Source organism: Sapajus apella, unplaced genomic scaffold (genome assembly GCF_009761245.1).
Source record: "Sapajus apella isolate SASKATOON/1434 unplaced genomic scaffold, GSC_monkey_1.0 scaffold182, whole genome shotgun sequence".
In the NCBI taxonomy this organism is placed as follows: Eukaryota; Metazoa; Chordata; class Mammalia; order Primates; family Cebidae; genus Sapajus; species Sapajus apella.
In genome coordinates, this window is record NW_022437122.1 from 1,254,242 (window position 1) to 1,272,582 (window position 18,341).

The 18,341-nt window shown below is 42.1% G+C and overlaps 2 protein-coding genes across 2 annotated transcripts; one reads left to right on the forward strand and one right to left on the reverse strand.

Annotated features, from left to right (window-relative positions):
* Nucleotides 1-2,584: 2,584 nt before the first annotated feature.
* Nucleotides 2,585-10,611, reverse strand: ZNF169 (zinc finger protein 169). The gene is made up of 3 exons (XM_032268532.1): nucleotides 9,274-10,611; nucleotides 8,924-9,019; nucleotides 2,585-4,138 (listed from the first exon to the last, which is right to left on the reverse strand). The coding sequence occupies exons 1-3, from the start codon at nucleotides 9,641-9,643 to the stop codon at nucleotides 2,676-2,678; spliced, it is 1,929 nt and encodes a 642-aa protein (XP_032124423.1). The 5' UTR covers nucleotides 9,644-10,611; the 3' UTR covers nucleotides 2,585-2,675.
* Nucleotides 10,612-13,395: 2,784 nt separating this feature from the next.
* Nucleotides 13,396-14,279, forward strand: LOC116543154 (voltage-dependent anion-selective channel protein 2-like). Its single transcript, XM_032268534.1, is given in 3 exon segments — nucleotides 13,396-13,414; nucleotides 13,417-13,491; nucleotides 13,870-14,279. Coding segments are annotated over 3 exon segments (504 nt in total).
* The last annotated feature ends 4,062 nt before the right edge of the window (nucleotides 14,280-18,341 follow it).

The following is an 18,341-nucleotide window of genomic DNA, read 5'->3' on the forward strand; positions in this document are numbered from 1 at the left end:
AGAATGTTCTCACAGAACAGCTTGCTTGGTATGTGCTGGGGTAGAGGTATTTATTAGCACTTGCTAGGTGCCTTGTCACTGTGGTAGAAGACCAGAGAAGCAGAGCTGATGAGGGTTCAGGCTTTGTCATTCAAGGAGAGATAGACCACACATATGATGGGAGACCTCACAGTGCAGGTCTGCAGTGTGCCATAGGGGATGGGAAGGACACAGGGGAGGTGCTACTGGGTAGAATCTACAGTGGGATAGACGCTGATGGGGAGAGCAATTGTGGAAGAGAGAGTGGCAGATATCAAGGCCCGAGAAAGAGGGCCTAGGAAAGGAGGTGCTTCAGGGCCTGGCCCAGAGATCAGCGAGGCTTGAGTGTAAGGTGCTGTGGGACACATCTGGGGATTTAGGGTACCACCACCAGAAGGGTAGGTAGGACATATTCCAGGATGCCCTACACATCATGCAAAGGGCTTTGCATTTTATCCTGTGAATACAAAAGGGACTAGTGACACATTTTAACCTGGAAAGGGTCATCATAACATTGACTTCTAAAAGAACAACATCACATGCTCTCATGGAAACGCCTTGTGTAATATTTCCCCAGCTGGACTGTAGAAATCATGACTGGTGTTGCGCCACACCCTTTGGATATTCATGGAAGAAAGGAAGAAAATCTAGAAGGAAGAGGTTGCAGGCAGAGGAATCCTGAGGGGCTGGAGGGCACTGAGGGAGACAGGCACAGCTCTCCCAGTCCGTCATCAACTGGCTCTTGGGGGAGGGGTGCCGTGAGGTAACTGCAGAGACAATGCAGCAGCTCAAAAGCACCAGACATTTGGATGGATCATTCTATTTTTCAACCTGGAATTCTTACTTACTTGTATATTTATTTTTAAATCATATCAAAGAAATAATGTAGAAAAGAGTTTATAACGAAAAGCAGTGCCGTCCTACCCCTAGTCCCACTCTCCAGAGGCGATCTTTTCCAACTTTTTTTTTTTTTTTTTTTTTTGAGACAGAGTCTCGCTCTGTCTCCTGGGCTGGAGTACAATGGCACGGTTTTAAATTTTAAGGTGATTATGATGAGACAGAAATGAGGAATGCGTAATTGGAAACTGGAATCCTTGCAAAGGACTTGCCCAAATTGCATTCCAGTGTTTTGTGGACTACAGAACTTGTGAGTGAGGCAGTGCAGGATATTCAGGTGATATTTCTACACAAAGCGATGAAGCATAGCCTGTTTTCTCCTTTCTGTTAATAGGAAAATGTGAGAGGAGAAAGATAAATGGAAGGAACGCTTAAGCAAAAAAGAACTAGTACTTAAAGATTTGAAAAATTCTCAGCCTGTTCACATTGCAAAAAATGAGAAAGTATGTTCTCAAAAGAACACTAGGGTGTGGCTGGACAATCACATGATAAAGAGTTTAGTGCAGGTCTGAATGGAACCGATGAACCATCTCACTAGAAACGCTCCCAGCTTGAACTGAATAGAGAAAGAGACAGGACAAAATGAAGGCAGGCTGTTGGACTGGGATTCCACAGGAAGGTACAATAGAGCTATCCAGCTGCAAACATAAGTTAATCTTCAAGAAAAGGGAAGAATGTGATTCTCAAAGGTTCTAATGAGCCCAGAGCGTACAGGTCTAGAGGGCAAGCGTGTCTCCTCCTCAATTTCAGTGGGCCAGGAGCCGCTGCCCAGGGCTAAGGGAGCAACGCTGCAGCTCCCGTGAGCCCACAAAGCAGGGGTGCGAATCCAGCTGGCCCAGAGGGCAGAGCATTGAGCCAAAGGAGATTATTCTCAAGACTGACAATCTAATGGAAGTTGCCTTGCCAGGTTTGAGACGTGCTTGGGATCCATCATTCCTCATTTCTTTCTCATGTCTTGCTTTTGGAATGGGGAAGCCCAGCCTCTGCTTATCCCACCATTGTATAATATTTTGGAAGCAGATAATCCGTCTGGTTTCACAGGATCACAGTTGGAGAATTTTGCCTAAGGATGAACTGTACCTAAAGTCTCACTCACGCTTGATTTAGATGATATTTAAATGAGATTTTGGATCCAGAGTTGAGGTTGAATTGGGTAAACAATTTTGGGAGTGTTGGGATCATGTGAATGCATTTTGCATGTTAAGCAGACCTAAACTTTGGTAGTGGAGTGTCATAGACCAAATTTGGCTTCCCCAAAATTGTGGAAGTCCCAGCCCTGCAGTGTGACTGTATCTGGAGATGGGGCCTTGAAGAAGGTTATTAAGGTCAAATGAGGCATGTGACTATGGCCCTATTCAAAATGACTGGTATCCCTACAAGAAGAGGAACTCACACCAGAAAACCATCCACACAGAAAAAAGGCCATGTGAGGACATGGCCAGAGAGCAGCCATCCACAAGCCAAGCAGAGAGGCTTTAGCAGCAACCAAACCTACCAATACCTGGATCTGGGACTTCCAGCCTCTATAAATATGAAAATACATTTCTGTTGGTAAAGTCACCCAGCCTGGGGTACTTTGTGATGGAACCCCTAGCAAGCTAAGACAAATTGTGAATATAGAAAGTAAACCAAAAATCAACTATCTTATGATTGATGAAACAAAGCCACATTTTTTGTTTCTGTTCCATTTCAGGAAACTGAAGCATTTACTAGGATTTCTGCCAGCTTCACCCTGTCGAGGAAAGGAAAGGTCAGAAGACCTATTGTGGTAGGAGCTGATGGCCAGACTTGGTCCTCCTGTGTCTATGCAAGTGAGACTTCTGGCTAAAGCCACGCCCACACTCCTTGCAGACATAGGGCTTCTCCCCAGAATGGGTCCGCTGATGTCGGATGAGGGCAGATTTAAAGCCGAAGCCACGCCCACACTCATCACAAACGCAGGGCTTCTCTCCTGAGTGTGTCCTTTGGTCAGAGATAAGGTGTGACTTCTGACCAAGTCCTTGCCCACACATCCTGTCTACATAAAGCTCCTCCTCTGAGTGTGTCCTCTGGTGTCGGGTGAGGAGTGACTTAAAGCCAAAGGCACGCCCACACTCCAAGCACAGATAAGGCTTCTCCCCTGTGTGTGTCCTCTGATGTCTGATGAGGGTGACCTTCTGACCAAAGTCACACCCACAGTCAGGGCACAGGTAGGGCTTCTCCCCTGTGTGTGTCCTCTGGTGCCTGACGAGAGTGACCTTCTGGCCAAAGCTGTGCCCACACTCAGCATAGACATAAGGCTTCTCTCCTGAGTGTGTGACCTGATGACTAAGGAGGAGTGACTGCTGCCTGAAGCCACACCCACACTCAAGGCACAGGAAGGGCCTCTCACCAGTGTGTGAGCTCTGGTGCTGGAGGAGTGACGCTTTCTGGCAAAAGCCTCTCCCATACTGGGGACACACGAAGGGCTTCTCTTCCAAGTGTGTCCTCTGGTGTAGAATGAGGGCTATCTTCTGGCGGAAGCCTCGCCCACACTCCTGACATACAAAGGGCCTCTCCCCGGAGTGAACCCTCTTGTGATTAGTCAGAGAGGATGTATACCTGAAGTGTCGCCCACATTCCCTGCACACATATGGCTTCTCCCCTGAGTGCTTCCTCTGGTGTATGGAGAGCGAGGCCTTCTGACTCAACTGACGCCCGCACTCAGAACACAGGTACGGCTTCTCCCCGGTGTGCGTCCTCTGGTGCTTGATGAGGTCTGATCTCTTGCAAAAGCCTCTCCCACATTCAGGGCACACAAGATGCTTCTGGTGGCTCAACAGGCTTGACTTTTTGCTAAGTCCCAGTCTACAATTTCCACGTGTGACTGCTCCAGATTCTGAGGTGCCTACTCCCTTCAACATTGTGTCTGAGCCCCCAGGACTCATCCGCCGGGCCAGGCAAAGGTCTATTCCTCCTTCTCTGTTGTCTTCCACCCATTCTACTGGGTCACCTTGATGTGAGCTGAAGAATGTCCTAGAAATTCTGCTTGGCCTCTTTCGTAATGAGGTGTCAGCGACTTCTGTCTTCCCACTTTCTCCTTTTTCACTAGAGCAGCTTGGAGCTTCTAGTTGGAAGTCATTTCCTGCAGATGAGCTGGGGGAGATCTGTGTAGGACGACCACTTAGCGCATATTGTCTAAGGAGCTGCGAGCTAGAAAAGGCCACCAGGCGGGGAAGACTGGGCCGGAATTCTGTCCTAGGCTCTGCTAGAGAGAAAGTCTCGGTCAGAATCACCACAGTGCCTGTGGATTGTAATACCTGCCCAGCAGTTGTTCTTCAGATGTTCACAACAAAGACCTATCTTCCGTCCCACAAGGGCACTTTACATGCTCTATTGCTGCACAGAAAACCCATACTACAAACTAGTCCTATCAGCCAAATGAGAAAGTTCAAACAAGCATCACAGGCGGCTTCAGCTCTATACACTGCTGCAAGTAGCGTTACACATTCCTCTTCCTTTCCTGGGCACTGCTCCCTCGCTTTTGCTCCAACTCAAGCCTATTCAACCTTGCCTGAGAAACGTTTGGCCTCTTGCTGTTAACTCAAGAGCCAAGGATTTGGTGTCTGGGATGCAGTAACAGACTGATTACCATCTTGACGGAGCTATAAATAAGATCTAAGTATCTGGGCCGGGTGCGGTGGCTCATGCCTATAATCCCAGAAGTTTGGGAGGCTGAGGTGGGCGGATTATAAGGTCAGGAGTTCGAGACCAGCCTTGCCAATATAGTGAAACACTGTCTCTACTAAAAATACAAAAATCAGCTGGGCATGGTGGCATGTACCTGTAGTCCCAGCTACTCGGGAGGCTGAGGCAGGAGAATGCTTGAACCCGGGAGGCAGAGGTTGTGGTGAGTGGAGATCATGCCACTGCACTCCAGCCTGGGTGACAGAGCAAGACTCCGTCTCAGAAAAAGAAGTTCTAAGTATCTGAAGGGGAGCCATACTTTGGGCTTCCTTGACTGTGGTGACTCAGGTAAGGGGCAGCAATGAATCAGATAAGTTGTAGCAAGACATGCTGGTTCCTGTGTGGAATAGGCTTTAGGCCAGGGAGCTTCCATATCAGCCTGATGTGAGTCGTCTCCTGAACTGCAGTATGGACATTCTAAGTCCTCTTGAAGAAGAGGAATCCCTGATGCTGCCCTCCTGCAAACAAGGATGCTGCCCTCTAGGCTCTGGGCAGATTGCTGCCAAGTATGCTCCCCGAATAGCACTGCACAACACTGGTGCAATCTCAGCTCACTGCAACCTCTGCCTCCTGGGTTCAAGCAATTCTTGTGCCTCAGCCTCCCAAGTAGCTGGAACTAGAAGCGTGTGCCACCACGGCCAGCTAATTTTTGTATTTTTAGTAGAGACAGGGTTTCACCATGTTGACCAGGATTTTCTCGATCTGTTGATCTCGTGATCTGCCTCCCTCAGCTTCTCAAAGTGCTGGGATTACAGGCGTGAGCCACTGAGCCCAGCTGCAATCCAGGATTTTTAAAAAATCTGGAGAATTAAGAAGAAGCTCAGTGTTTGAAGGTTAATAATACATAACTTCTTATTAACACAAAGATGTTACAGGGATTATACATATTTTGGCTTAAGCATATTCTTTTTTTTTTTCCAATTTATTTATTTTATTGCATTTTAGGTTTTGGGGTACATGTGAAGAACATGCAAGATTGTTGCATAGGTATACACGTGGCAGTGTGATTTGCTGCCTTCCTCCCCATCACCTACATCTGGCATCTCTCCCCTTGCTATCTCTCCCCAACTCCCCACCCCCACCGTCCCTCCCCTATTTCCCCCCAACTGACCCCAGTGTGTAGTGCTCCCCTCCCTGTGTCCATGTGTTCTCGTTGTTCGACACCCACCTATGAGTGAGAACATGCAGTGTTTGATCTTCTGCTCTTCTGTCAGTTTGCTGAGAATGATGGTTTCCAGGTTCATCCATGTCCCCACCAAGGATACAAACTCATCATTTTTGATGGCTGCATAATATTCCATGGTGTATATGTGCCACATATTCCCTGTCCAGTCTATCATCGATGGGCATTTGGGTTGGTTCCAGGTCTTTGCTATTGTAAACAGTGCTGCAATGAACATTCGTGTGCACGTGTCCTTATAGTAGAACGATTTATAATCCTTTTGGATATATACCCAGTAATGGGATTGCTGGGTCAAATAGAATTTCTATTTCTAGGTCCTTGAGGAATCGCCACACTGATTTCCACAATGGTTGAACCAATTTATACTCCCACCAACAGTGTAAAAGTGTTCCTATTTCTCCACATCCTCTCCAGCATCTGTTGTCTCCAGATTTTTAAATGATCGCCATTCTAACTGGTGTGAGATAGTATCTCAATGTTGTTTTGATTTGCATTTCTCTGATGACCAGTGATGATGAGCATTTTTTCATATGTTTGTTGGCCTCATGTATGTCTTCTTTTGTAAAGTATCTGTTCATATCCTTTGCCCACTTTTGAATGGGCTTGTTAGTTTTTTCTTGTAAATCTGTTTTAGTTCTTTGTAAATTCTGGATATCAGCCCTTTGTCAGATGGGTAAACTGCAAAAATTTTTTCCCATTATGCTGGTTGCCGATTCACTCTAATGACTGTTTCTTTTGCTGTGCAGAAGCTGTGGAGTTTGATTAGGTCCCATTTGTCTATTTTGGCTTTTGTTGTCAATGCTTTTGGTGTTTTGGTCATGAAGTCCTTGCCTACACCTATGTCCTGAATGGTTTTGCCTAGATTTTCTTCTCGGGTTTTTATGGTGTTAGGTCTTATGTTTAAGTCTTTAATCCATCTGGAGTTATTTTTAGTGTAAGGTGTCAGGAAAGGGTCCAGTTTCTGCTTTCTGCACATGGCTAGCCAGTTTTCCCAACACCATTTATTGAACAGGGAATCCTTTCCCCATTGCTTGTTTTTGTCTGGTTTGTCAAAGATCAGATGGTTGTAGATATGTTGTGTTGCCTCTGAGACCTCTGTTCTGTTCTATTGGTCTATATCTCTGTTTTGGTACCAGTACCATGCTGTTTTGATTACTGTAGCCTTGTAGTATAGTTTGAAGTCCAGTAGTGTGATGCCTCCCACTTTGTTCTTTTTGCTTAGAATTAACTTGGCTATGCAGGCTCTCTGTTGGTTCCATATGAAGTTTAAGGTGGTTTTTTCCAGTTCTGTGAAGAAGGTCATTGGTAGCTTGATGGGGATAGTGTTGCATCTGTAAATTACTTTGGGCAGTATGGCCATTTTCACGATATTGATTCTTCCTAACCATGAACATGGAATGTTTCTCCATCTGTTTGTGTCCTCTCTTATTTCGTTGAGCAGTGGCTTGGAGTTCTCCTTGAAGAGGTCCTTTACGTTCCTTGTTAGTTGTATTCCTAGGTATTTTATTCTCTTTGTGGCAACTGTGAATGGAAGTTCGTTCTTGATTTGGCTCTCTTTAAGGCTGTTATTGGTGTATAGGAATGCACATGATTTTTGCACATTGATTTTGTATCCTGAGACTTTGCTGAAGTTGCTTATCAGTTTCAGGAGCTTTTGGGCTGAGAGATGGGGTCTTCTAGATATACAATCATGTCATCTGCAAATAGAGACAATTTGACTTCCTCCTTTCCTATGGCTTAAGCATATTCTTATCCATGCACAAAAACTGTTAAAACTACAGAAATTCACTTTTTAAAAACATTTTGTTTCTAGGTTTAAATAAGCTACCAATTGGAGATAATGCTAATTCCCACCATGGTATAAATTAAAGACTCTGGAAATTGGCAGTGCTTTCAGCGTCTGTAAGTTCATACTATAACTCCTAGGTAATTTTTTTTTTTTTTTTTTTTTGATGTAGTTTTGATCTGTAACCTTGGCTAAAGTGAAGTGGTGCGTTCTTGGCTCACTGCAACCTCTGCCTCCCAGGTTCAGGCGATTCTCCTCCTTCAGCCTCCCAAGTAGCTGGGATTACTGATGTGTGCCACCATGCCCAGCTAATATTTGTATTTTTAGTGGATACGGGGTTTCACCATGTTGACCAGGCTGGTCTCGAGCTCCTGACCTCAAGTGATCCAACCACCTTGGTCTCCCAAAGTGCTGGGATTACAAGTGTGAGCGACTACGCTTTCCAGGACTGAATTCTTGTAAGTCATACAGGACACTCCTCAAAAGAGAAGTCTGCTTTCATCACCTCTGAAATTGTTTGCTGTAGTGAGTAAATATTCAGTAAGAGAAAAATAAGGCATTTTCTTATCCATGGTTAGTTTCTCTTTTTTACCTTACTTTTGCTTAAAGACTCCTGCTATAACTCAGATTAGAAATTGAGTCTCCTGGAACAACAAAAAAAATTTTTTTGAAAGGAAGTCTCACTCTGTTACCCAGGCTGGAGTGCAGTGGCATAATCTCAGCTTATCGCAACTTCTGCCACCCAGTTTCAAGCAATCCCCTCACCTCAGCCTCCCAAGTAGCTGAGGTTACAGGTGCATGCCACCATGCCTGGCTAATCTTTTGTATTTTTAGTAGAGACGGGGTCTCAGCATGTTGGCCATGTGATCCACCTACCTTGGCCTCCCAAAGTGCTGGGATTACAGGCGTGAGCCACCACACCCAGCCCCAGGAACAAATATTTAAGAGCACTGATCAGAAATGTACCTAGTAAGTAGAGAGCCGTAGCAAGAAACGGAATCAGGGTTTCAAGTGCCCTAACACAACAGAAGTGAACAATTTAATGGAAGTAAGCTACTTAACAGAAGACCCTTGGTTCAAGGCGGAGGATTATAAATAGAATACTGATATGTATGCTATTTCATTTGCTAACTACTTTTAATCACAGAATATGTATTTCTTATTTTTGATCATACTATTCCTAAGGCAGGCAGTGCCATGCAGCCTTTACCAGTGGTCTAGGAAGCCTGAAGAAGAAGAGCTTCCTCCTAACACCTCAAAGACAGCCCCTCCTTCCTTACCTACCGAGCTCCTCACTGCCCTGCACCCTTGCCTGCCCAGGGCTTCTCACTCACCTGGACAAAGGTCCAGAAGATGTTTGTTCTCCTCTCTCCAAGGTTCGTCCCCTCGCTCCAGCTGTGTGATGAGCTTTGGTTTGGAAAATGCAATTCCTACTCACAGAAAAAAAAAAGGTGATCTTGAGTTAGTGGCTTAGGAGGCTATCTCAAAACTCAGAGCCAACCCATGAATACAATAAGCCCAGAAGGCGGTAGGGAGTTGCAGAGGTGGAGTAAACAATGTCAGAATGCTGAGAAAGGATGAATAGAGGGAGGGGATCTAGATCTAAAGGCAATATACTGATTCTACCCTGTGCTGGAGTCAATCAATCAAAGTATTCCTCCATTTAAAGGAAGATAACCTTAGAGGAGGAGACCAGCCAGGGTAAACAGCCCTGAAAATGCAGTGTCAGACATACCACATACACACAACACACACACACACACACACACACACACACACACACACACACACAACTTCACTATAAAAGCTGAGCATTTTCTAGGAGAATAGGGAAAAAACTGTTTTTCTTTCCAAGTCAGAAGCACGGCAGCTGCTATGTAAGAGCTTAAAATGTGCACAAGCAGAATCTGAAACCTTAAACAGGCCAGCCTTAACCAGCGAGACCAGATGGCTAACTTACCCAGCATCACTTCCCTATACAGGGTCCTCTGAGCAAAACTCAATAGCTTCCACTCCTTCTGGGTGAAGGCCACAGCCACATCCCAGAAGCCCATCAGTGCCTGTAACACAAACACATCCCTGCTCACTCAAGAGCCAGCCAGGCTCACTAACCAACTTAAGCCACTAGTCAAGGCAGAAAGAAGGCAGTCCTGGGGCACCCAAGTGAGACTGTTGGATCCTGCTTTTAACCTGAAACCTGGTTCCATATGTTCAAGACTATTAATCCCCTCCATACATTGATGCTGGTTTTATTTCTGGGCTCTCTGTTCTACTGATCAAACACACAGGTTTGATCACTGCAGCCAAACAGCAGGACTTGAAATCAGGTAAACCAACTCCTCTCACTTCATTCTTCATGCTAAAAGTTGATTTAGCTATTCTAAAATAGCCTGTGCCTTTCTATGCATATTTTAGAATAATCTTGTCTATATCTCCAAAGCTCTTGCTGAAATTTTGCTAGGATTCCACTAAACCTGTATATCAATTTGGTGAGAACTTACATCTTTATTATGTTGAATCCTCAAATCCATGAACACGGTATGTCTTCTCCATTTATTTAGACAGTATACGATTTCTTTCATCAGCATTTTGTGAGTTTCAGCAAACAGACCCTACATGTTCTGTTAGATTTACACCTAAGAATTTCTTCAGCTTTCTTCTTTTCTTAGTAATTTTAATGGTACTGTATTTTAACTTCAGTGACCATATGTTCATGTTATGACGTGATACAATTGTCTGTTTTACCTTGTATACAGCAACCTGACTAAACTTACTTAGCTTTAAAAGCTTTTCTTCCCTTCATTCTTGAGATTTTCTTCATAGACAATCACGTTCTCTGCAAATAGGAACAGTTTCATTTCTTTGTTAATGATCTGTATGTCTTTTATTTCCTTTTCTTGCCTTATTACTATGGTTAGAACTTACAGCACTATGTTGAATGAGAGTGGTAAGAACAGATAAACCTTGGTTTGTTCCCAATCGTGGAAAGAAAGCAGTCTTTCACCATTAAAAATACTGTTCCATAGACAAGAATCAGAGCAGATGTTTAAAAACAAATTTTTTCTTTTTTTCCCCTCCCACCCCTTAAAAACAATTTTTAATTAAAATTAAATTAAATAAAAAAATACCGTTTCAAACATTAAAATAGCTACAACCAGAAAAAAGGAAAACATATTTTTGTGGGGTATGGAGAAATTGGAAACTTGCACACTGCTGATGGGAATATAAAACGGTACAGTTTCTACGAAAAACAGCTTGGCAGTTCCTCAAAAACTTAAACATGTAATTACCATCTGATCTAGCAATTCCACTCCTAGGTATATACCCCCCAAACTTGAAAGTAGGGACTCAAACAGATACTTGGATACCAATGTTCATAGCAGCACTGTTTACACTAGCTGGAAACAACCTGAATGTTTATCAACTGAATGAATAAAGAAAATGTGAATAAAGATGAATAAAGAAAGAAAATGTGGTATACACACAGAATGAAATATTTTTCAGCCTTAAAAAGGAGGGACATTCTGATGGATGTTTTTAGGAGCTAAGACTTGAAAATAGCCAAGTGATATAAGCCAGTCACAAAAGGACAAATATTGTCTGATTCCATTTATGTAAAGTACCTAAAACTGGCAAATTCATACAGACAAAGTAAAACAGAGGTTACCAGGGGCTGGGAGGAGAGGGGATGGGGAGTTATTGTTTAATGGATACACAATTTCTATTTGGGATGATGAAAAACTTCTGGAAAGTGGTGATGGTTGTACACCAGTGTGAACGTACTTAATGCCACTGAATTGTAAAAGGTTATAAAATAGTCAATTTTGTGTTATGTATTACTACCAAATTTTAAAAAGAATGTTGGCTGTAGATTTTTAGAAGATTCTCCTTTGTTCCTATTGTACTGAGAGTTTGTTTACAAATGGTTGTTGAATTCTGCCAAACTCATTGCATTAACTGATATAATCATGATTTTTCTTCTTTGGCCTACTGATATGACCAACATTACATGACTTAAATTTTAAAAAAAATTTTTTTAACTAAATAAAGTTTTGCTTTATGTTGTTTTATAGCCTAGAATATGTCTATCTTTGTATATGTTTTCAAAGGCACATGAAAAGAATATATATTCTGTTATTGGCTGGAATGTCTGCCATTTAAGTTTCATTTCTGGTTGTTCTCTCGGCTTTTTACCTCTTTGTTTTCTTTACAACCTTCTCATGGGCTAACCCAACCTTCTTTTTTTTTTGAGATGGAGTTTCCCTCTTGTCGTCTAGGCTGGAGTGCAATGGCACGATCTTGGCTCACCACAACCTCCACCTCCCAGGTTTAAGCGATTCTCCTGGCTCAGCCTCCCGAGTAGTTGGGATTACAGGCATGTGCCACCATGTCTGGCTAGTTTTTTTTTTTTTTTTTTTTGTATTTTTAGTAGAGACAGGGGTGTCTCTATGTTAGTCAGTCTGGTCTCGAACTTCCAACCTTAGGTGATCCAAGCATCTCAGCCTCCCAAAGTGCTGGATTACAAGCGTGAGATACTATTCCCAAACTTTTTTATAATTCTGTCTTGATTTGCCTACAGTGTTTCTTAGTGTATTTTTTTTTTTTTTGAGACAGTCTCGCTCTATCACTCAGGCTGGAGTGCAATGGCACCATCTCGGCTCACCACAACCTCCACCTTCCAGATTCAAGCGATTCTCGTGCCTCAGCCTCCTGAGTAGCTGGGATTACAGGCTCCTGCTACCACACCCAGCTAATTTTTGTGTTTTTAGTAGAGACAGCATTTCACCATGTTGGCCAGGCTGCTCTTGAACTTCCAACCTCAGGTGATCCACCTGCCTCAGCCTCTCAAAGTGCTGAAATTACAGGCATGAGCCACTGTGCCTGGCCATTGTATAGCTTTTTAAGTGGTTGCTCTAGGTGCTACATTACATAATTTATCATATAGTTCATCATAATTTACTAGTGTCATCATTTTACCAGTTTGCTTTTTTGATGTTTTTTTGAAACAGGGTCTCCCTTTGACACCTAGGCTGAAGTGCAGCAGCGTGATCATGGCTCACAGTAGCCTTAATCTCCCAGTCTAAAGCAATCCTCCCATCTCAGCCTCCTAAGTCGCTGGGACCACAGGTGTGCATCACCACACATGGCTAAATTTTTTTTTTTTTTTTTTTTTTTAGAGACAGGGGTCTTACTATGTTGCCCAGGCTGGTCTCAAACTCCTGAGCTCAAGTGATCCTCCTGCCTTACAGGGTAAGGCACCATGCCTGGCACATTTTACCAGTTTGAATACTTATATAGAACTTACCTCCCATTACATCCCCTTACTCTTTCTGTTTAAAAACTTAATTTTCCTAAGCATTTCTTCTATATACATTGAAATCCACATCAGAACATATAATAATCTTTACTCCAGCCATCAACAAGTTTAGAAAATGCATGTAGGATAGCAATGCCTACTACATTTACCCTATATGTCTTCCTTCCCATGTTCTTCTTTTCTTCCTGATTGTTTCAGGGGACCCTGCTATAAAGAACTACCTGAGACTGAGTAATTTATTTTTTTAAAAAAAAAGAGGTTTAATTGACTCACAGTTCCACAGGCTGTACAGGAAGCATGGATGGGAGGCCTCAGGAAACTTACAATCATGATGGAAGGATGAAGGGGAAGCAAGCACATCTTCACATTGTGGCAGGAGAAACAGAGAGCAAGAGAGGGAAGTGCCACACGCTTTTAAACTATTAGATCTCATGAGAACTCACTATCACAAAAACAGCATGAGGGAAACCTGTGCCACCCACGTATGTGATGGCTGTACTACCCACACATGTAATCGTGGCAAATCTGCCAGGGATGTCTTAACCAAGGGCTATGGATTTGGCTTAATAAAGCTTGATTTGAAAACAAAAGAGAAGAATGAATTGGAATTTACAACCTCAGTCTCAGCCAACACTGAGACCACTAAAGTGACAGGCAGTCTGGAAACCAAGTACAGATGGTTGAATATGGCCTGACATTTACAGAGAAATATAACACTGACAACACACGAGGCACTGAGGTTATTGTGGAAGATCAGCTTGCACATGAACTGAAACTGACCTTCAGTTCATCCGTCTCACCTAACATGGGGAAAACTTACTAAAATCAAGACAAGGTACAAGGAGGAGCACATTAACCTGGACTGAGACATGGATTCTGACATTGCTGGGCCTTCAAGCCGTGATTCTCTGGTGCTGGGTTACAAGGGCTGGCTGGCCAACTACCAGATGAATTTTTAGAATGCAAAGTCCCAAGTGACCCAGAGAAACATTGCAGTTGGCTACAAGACTGATGAATTCCAGCTTCATACTAAAGCGAATGATGGGACAGAGTTTGGCAGCTCCATTTGCCAGGAGGTGAACAAGAAGTTGGAGACTGCTGTCAATCTTGCCTGGGCAACAGGAAACAGTAACACTAGCTTGGGAATAGCAGCCAAGTATCAGATCGACGGTAACATCCACTTCTCTTCTTTAGAGTTGTTTTTTAAAGTGAACAACTCTAGCCTGAGAGGTTTAGGATACACTCAGACCCTAAAGCCAGGTATCAGACTGACATTGTCAGCTCTCCTGGATGGCAAGAATGTCAATGCTAGTGGCCACAAGCTTGGTATAGAACTGTACAATTGTTTAATTTTCAACTATTTTGCAGCATAGCAACCTTTAGAATTTAGTGTATCTTTTAATGTTGTATGTCTGGGATAAAAGTATTGCTAAATATCATGTTAGACCCCCAAGTTAAAGACAATTCAGCTTTAAAATGTTACTCTTTCAGAGGTACAGAAGAAACCCAATTCCAAAAAAGTTCCTTTTGGTGGTAGACTTTTTTCAGGGGGTACACGGTGGCCCCTCTGAGATGCCAGGTTTCTTTTTAATCTAGAAACAGCTGTAAGTGGAAATTGATAATATATAGGTACTTTGTAAATCAATATTGAGTAAATGAATGAAATTGTGATTTCCTGAGAATGGAAATTTGGTTTCCTAACCCTAATTGATGAGAGGCTCACTGCTTGATTGTGTGTACAAACTCACCTGAAAGGGATGTTTTTAGACAGAGGTTCATGACCTGTTCCCACCCCAGTTCATCGTCACCTCTTTTATGCCAAAAGGTCTGCAGGGTGGGGTCACTGTTTCTTTTCTGCCATTTTGGGATGGAAAGGATGGATGTGATGAAGCTAGTAATTCAGGACTTATTTCTTCTTGTGTTGTGTTTCTTAGTCCTTGCATCAGAGTATGAAATAGCTTCCAGGAGCTCCGGCTGTAAGCTTGGAAGTGTCTGTGTGATTGTAATCACATGGTGACAACACTCAGAATCTAAAGGGGACTTCTGTTGTATTCTCACCACCCAACTTGTTTTTTAGCAGTTTAATGGGTCTTGCATTTAGCATTTTAGAGTCTTGCATTTTGTGTGGAGTAAAATCCTCCCCTTCAAATGCTGTAGTTAATATCAGTTTTTTAAAAACTTGAAAATACTGAAACCTCAAAAAAAAAAAAAAAAAAAACCACATCAGATCTTGTGAGAACTGTCACAAAAATAGCACGGGGGAAATACACCACCATGATCCAATCACCTCCCACCAGGACCCTCCCCCAAAATTGGGAATTACAATTCAACCTGAGAGTTGGGTGAGGACACAGAGCCAAACTGGATCCCTAGGACCACTCCCAGGTTTGACAATTCACTAGAAGGACTCATAAACGTCATCATATAGTTATACTCACAGCTATAATTATTATAGTGAAAGGAAGCAAAACAAAATCAGTGAAGGGAAATGGTATGAGAGACAAAGTCTGGAGGAAACCAGACACAAAATTCCAAGAATTCTTTCTCAGCACAGTCACACATGACTCTGCAATTTCTTCAGTAATAATTTATGATACATCAAATGTTGTCTATCAGAGAAACTCATTAGAAAGTCAGTGCCCAAAGTCTTAGTGAGGCTGGTCAACAGACATCCTCTGCCTAGCACATACTAAATTCTGGATCTCATAAAGAAAGAAAGTGTTCAGCATAAACCACATTGTTTATACACTTTAGGCACAGTGTTCTGATCAGTTCTGATGAGAAGTCTATTGGCTTTCTAATTGCTTTCCTCCCATAAGTAACTAAATTTTTAACTGGCTGCTTTCAGGATGATGTTTTCATCTTTAGTCTTCAGAAGTTTACTTGTAATGTATTCTGACATGGATTTCTATTTCTTGGGTTCATCACGTTCCAAATTTACTCAGTCAGCTTTTAAAATCTGTCTCCTGCCGTATTTGGTACATTTGTAGCATTATTTCTTTAACTAATTTTTTAGCCCTTCCCTCCATTGTTTCCCCTTCCAAATTCCAAAGACATAAATATTATATCTTCTGTTGTACTCCCACAATTCTTGAGGCTCTATTCATTTTTCTTTCCACTCTATTTTCTCTCTGTTCTATCTTCTAGTTCACTCATTTCTTTGTTACCTCGAATATCCTGGGTAAGTCTATCCACTGAGCTTTTTATTTCAGTTCTAAAATTTCCATATACTTATTTTTAAAATCTTCTATTTCTTTGCTGAGGCATTCTATTCCTTTCATTTATCTCAAGCATGTTTTTTTGGCTATGGGTATCCAGTTGTCCAAGTATCTATCATTTGTATAGACTACCCTTTTCTGATGAAATGATCTTAACATCCATCCTTGTAAAAAAATCAATTGACCAATATATGTAAGGATTTTTTCAGGACTCTCAATTCTATTCCACTGATCTACACATCCATCCTTATGCCAGTATGACACTATTTTTATTATGATAGCTTTGCAGTAAGTATTAGACTCAGGCAGTGTGAGCCCTTGAACTTTGTTTTCTTTTTCAAGATTGTTTTAGCTGTTCAGGATACCATGAGATTCCATATAAATTTCAGTATGAGTCTATTTCTGGAAAAAACACCATTGGAATTTTGATCGGGATTGAACTAATTTTGATAGATCATTTTTGGTAGTATTGCCATCTTAACAATATTAAATCTTCAATTCGTTCCAAGCATGAAAAGTCTTTTCATTTATTTAGGTCTTCTGTAATTTCTTTCAGCAATATTTTGCAGTTTTCTATAAACAAGTCTTTTATCTCTGTGGTTAAATTTATCACTAAGTATTTTATTCTTTTTGATGCTGTTATAATTTTTTTAAATTTCCCATTCAGATAGATCATTGCAAATGTACAGAAATACAACAGATTTTTGTATGTTTACCTTGTATCCTGCAACTTTGCTTTTAATTCATTAGCTCTAACAATTTTCTCTGTGAATGACTGAGTACATTCCTGCAATTATTTTAAAAATTGCTGAGACGGTAATTCATAAGGACCAGAAATGTATTTTGCACACTTCTGAAGGCTGAAAGTCTAAGATCAAAGTGCCAGTAGGTTTAGTGTCTAGTGAGGGCCCAATTTCTGCTTCCAATATGGAACCTTGTTGCTATGTCTTCCACAGGGGACAAACATTGTGTCTTTACATGGCAGAAGATATGGAAGGGCAAAGAAGAGCCAAGCTAGTGTCTTCCTTTTTTTTTTTTTTTTTTTTTTTTTTTGAGACAGAGTCTTGCTCTGTTGCTCAGGCTGGAGTGCAGTGGCACAATCTGGGCTCACTGCAAGCTCTGCCTCCTGAGTTCAAGTGATTCTTCTGCCTCAGCCTCCTAAGTAGCTGGGAATATAGGCACACGCCACCACACCCAGCTGATTTTTGTATTTTTAGTAGATACGGGGTTTCATCATGTTGGCCAGGCTGGTCTTGAACTCCTGACCTCAGGTGATCCACCCGCCTTGGCCTCCCAAAGTGCTGGGATTACAGGCGTGAGCCACCGTGCCTGACCCAAACTAGTTTCTTTTAACTTTTATTTTATTTTATTTTTCGAGATGGCGTCTTACTCTGTCACCCAGTTTAGAGTGCAGTGGCGCAATCTCAGCTCACTGCAACCTTGACCTCCCAGGTTCAAGCAATTCTCCTGCCTCAGCTTCCTGAGTAGCTGGGACTACAGGCATGCAACACCACGCCGGGCTAATATTTGTATTTTTAGTAGAGACAGGGTTTTGCCATGTTGGCTAGGCTGGTCTCAAACTTCCAACCCCAGGTGATCCACCTGCCTCGACCTCCAAAAGTGCTGGGATTACAGCAATGAGCCACTGTGACCAGCCTACCTCTAATCTTTTATAAGGTCACAAATTTCAACTCATGAAGGCTTCACACACATGACAAACACTTCCTAAAGGCCCACCTCTTAAAATTTAATTGGTGATTAAATTTGAACACATGAATTTTGGGAGACACATTCATACCATAGCAGAGGACTCAGTGTTTTGTAAATATGAGATCATGCTTTCAGTGAAGAGATTATTTTATTTTTCCTAATTTGGATGCCTTTTCTTTTTGTTGCCTAATTACTCTAGCTAAAGCTGTCAGTACTATGAAATAGAAGGGGTAAAAGTGGGCATCCTTGCTCTGTTCCTGTTCCTAGGGGAAAAGGTTTTAGTCTTTCACCATTAAGAATGATGCTATTGTGAATTTTTCATACATGGCCCTTATCAGGTTAAGGGAGTTTTCCTACATACCTAGTTTACTGAGTGTTATTTATCATGAAAACGTATTTAATTCTGTCAAATGCTTTTATACATCAAATAAGATGATCGTGGGTTTTTATCCTATATCATCAATGTGGTATATTACATTACTGATTTTCATTTGTTGAACTATCCTT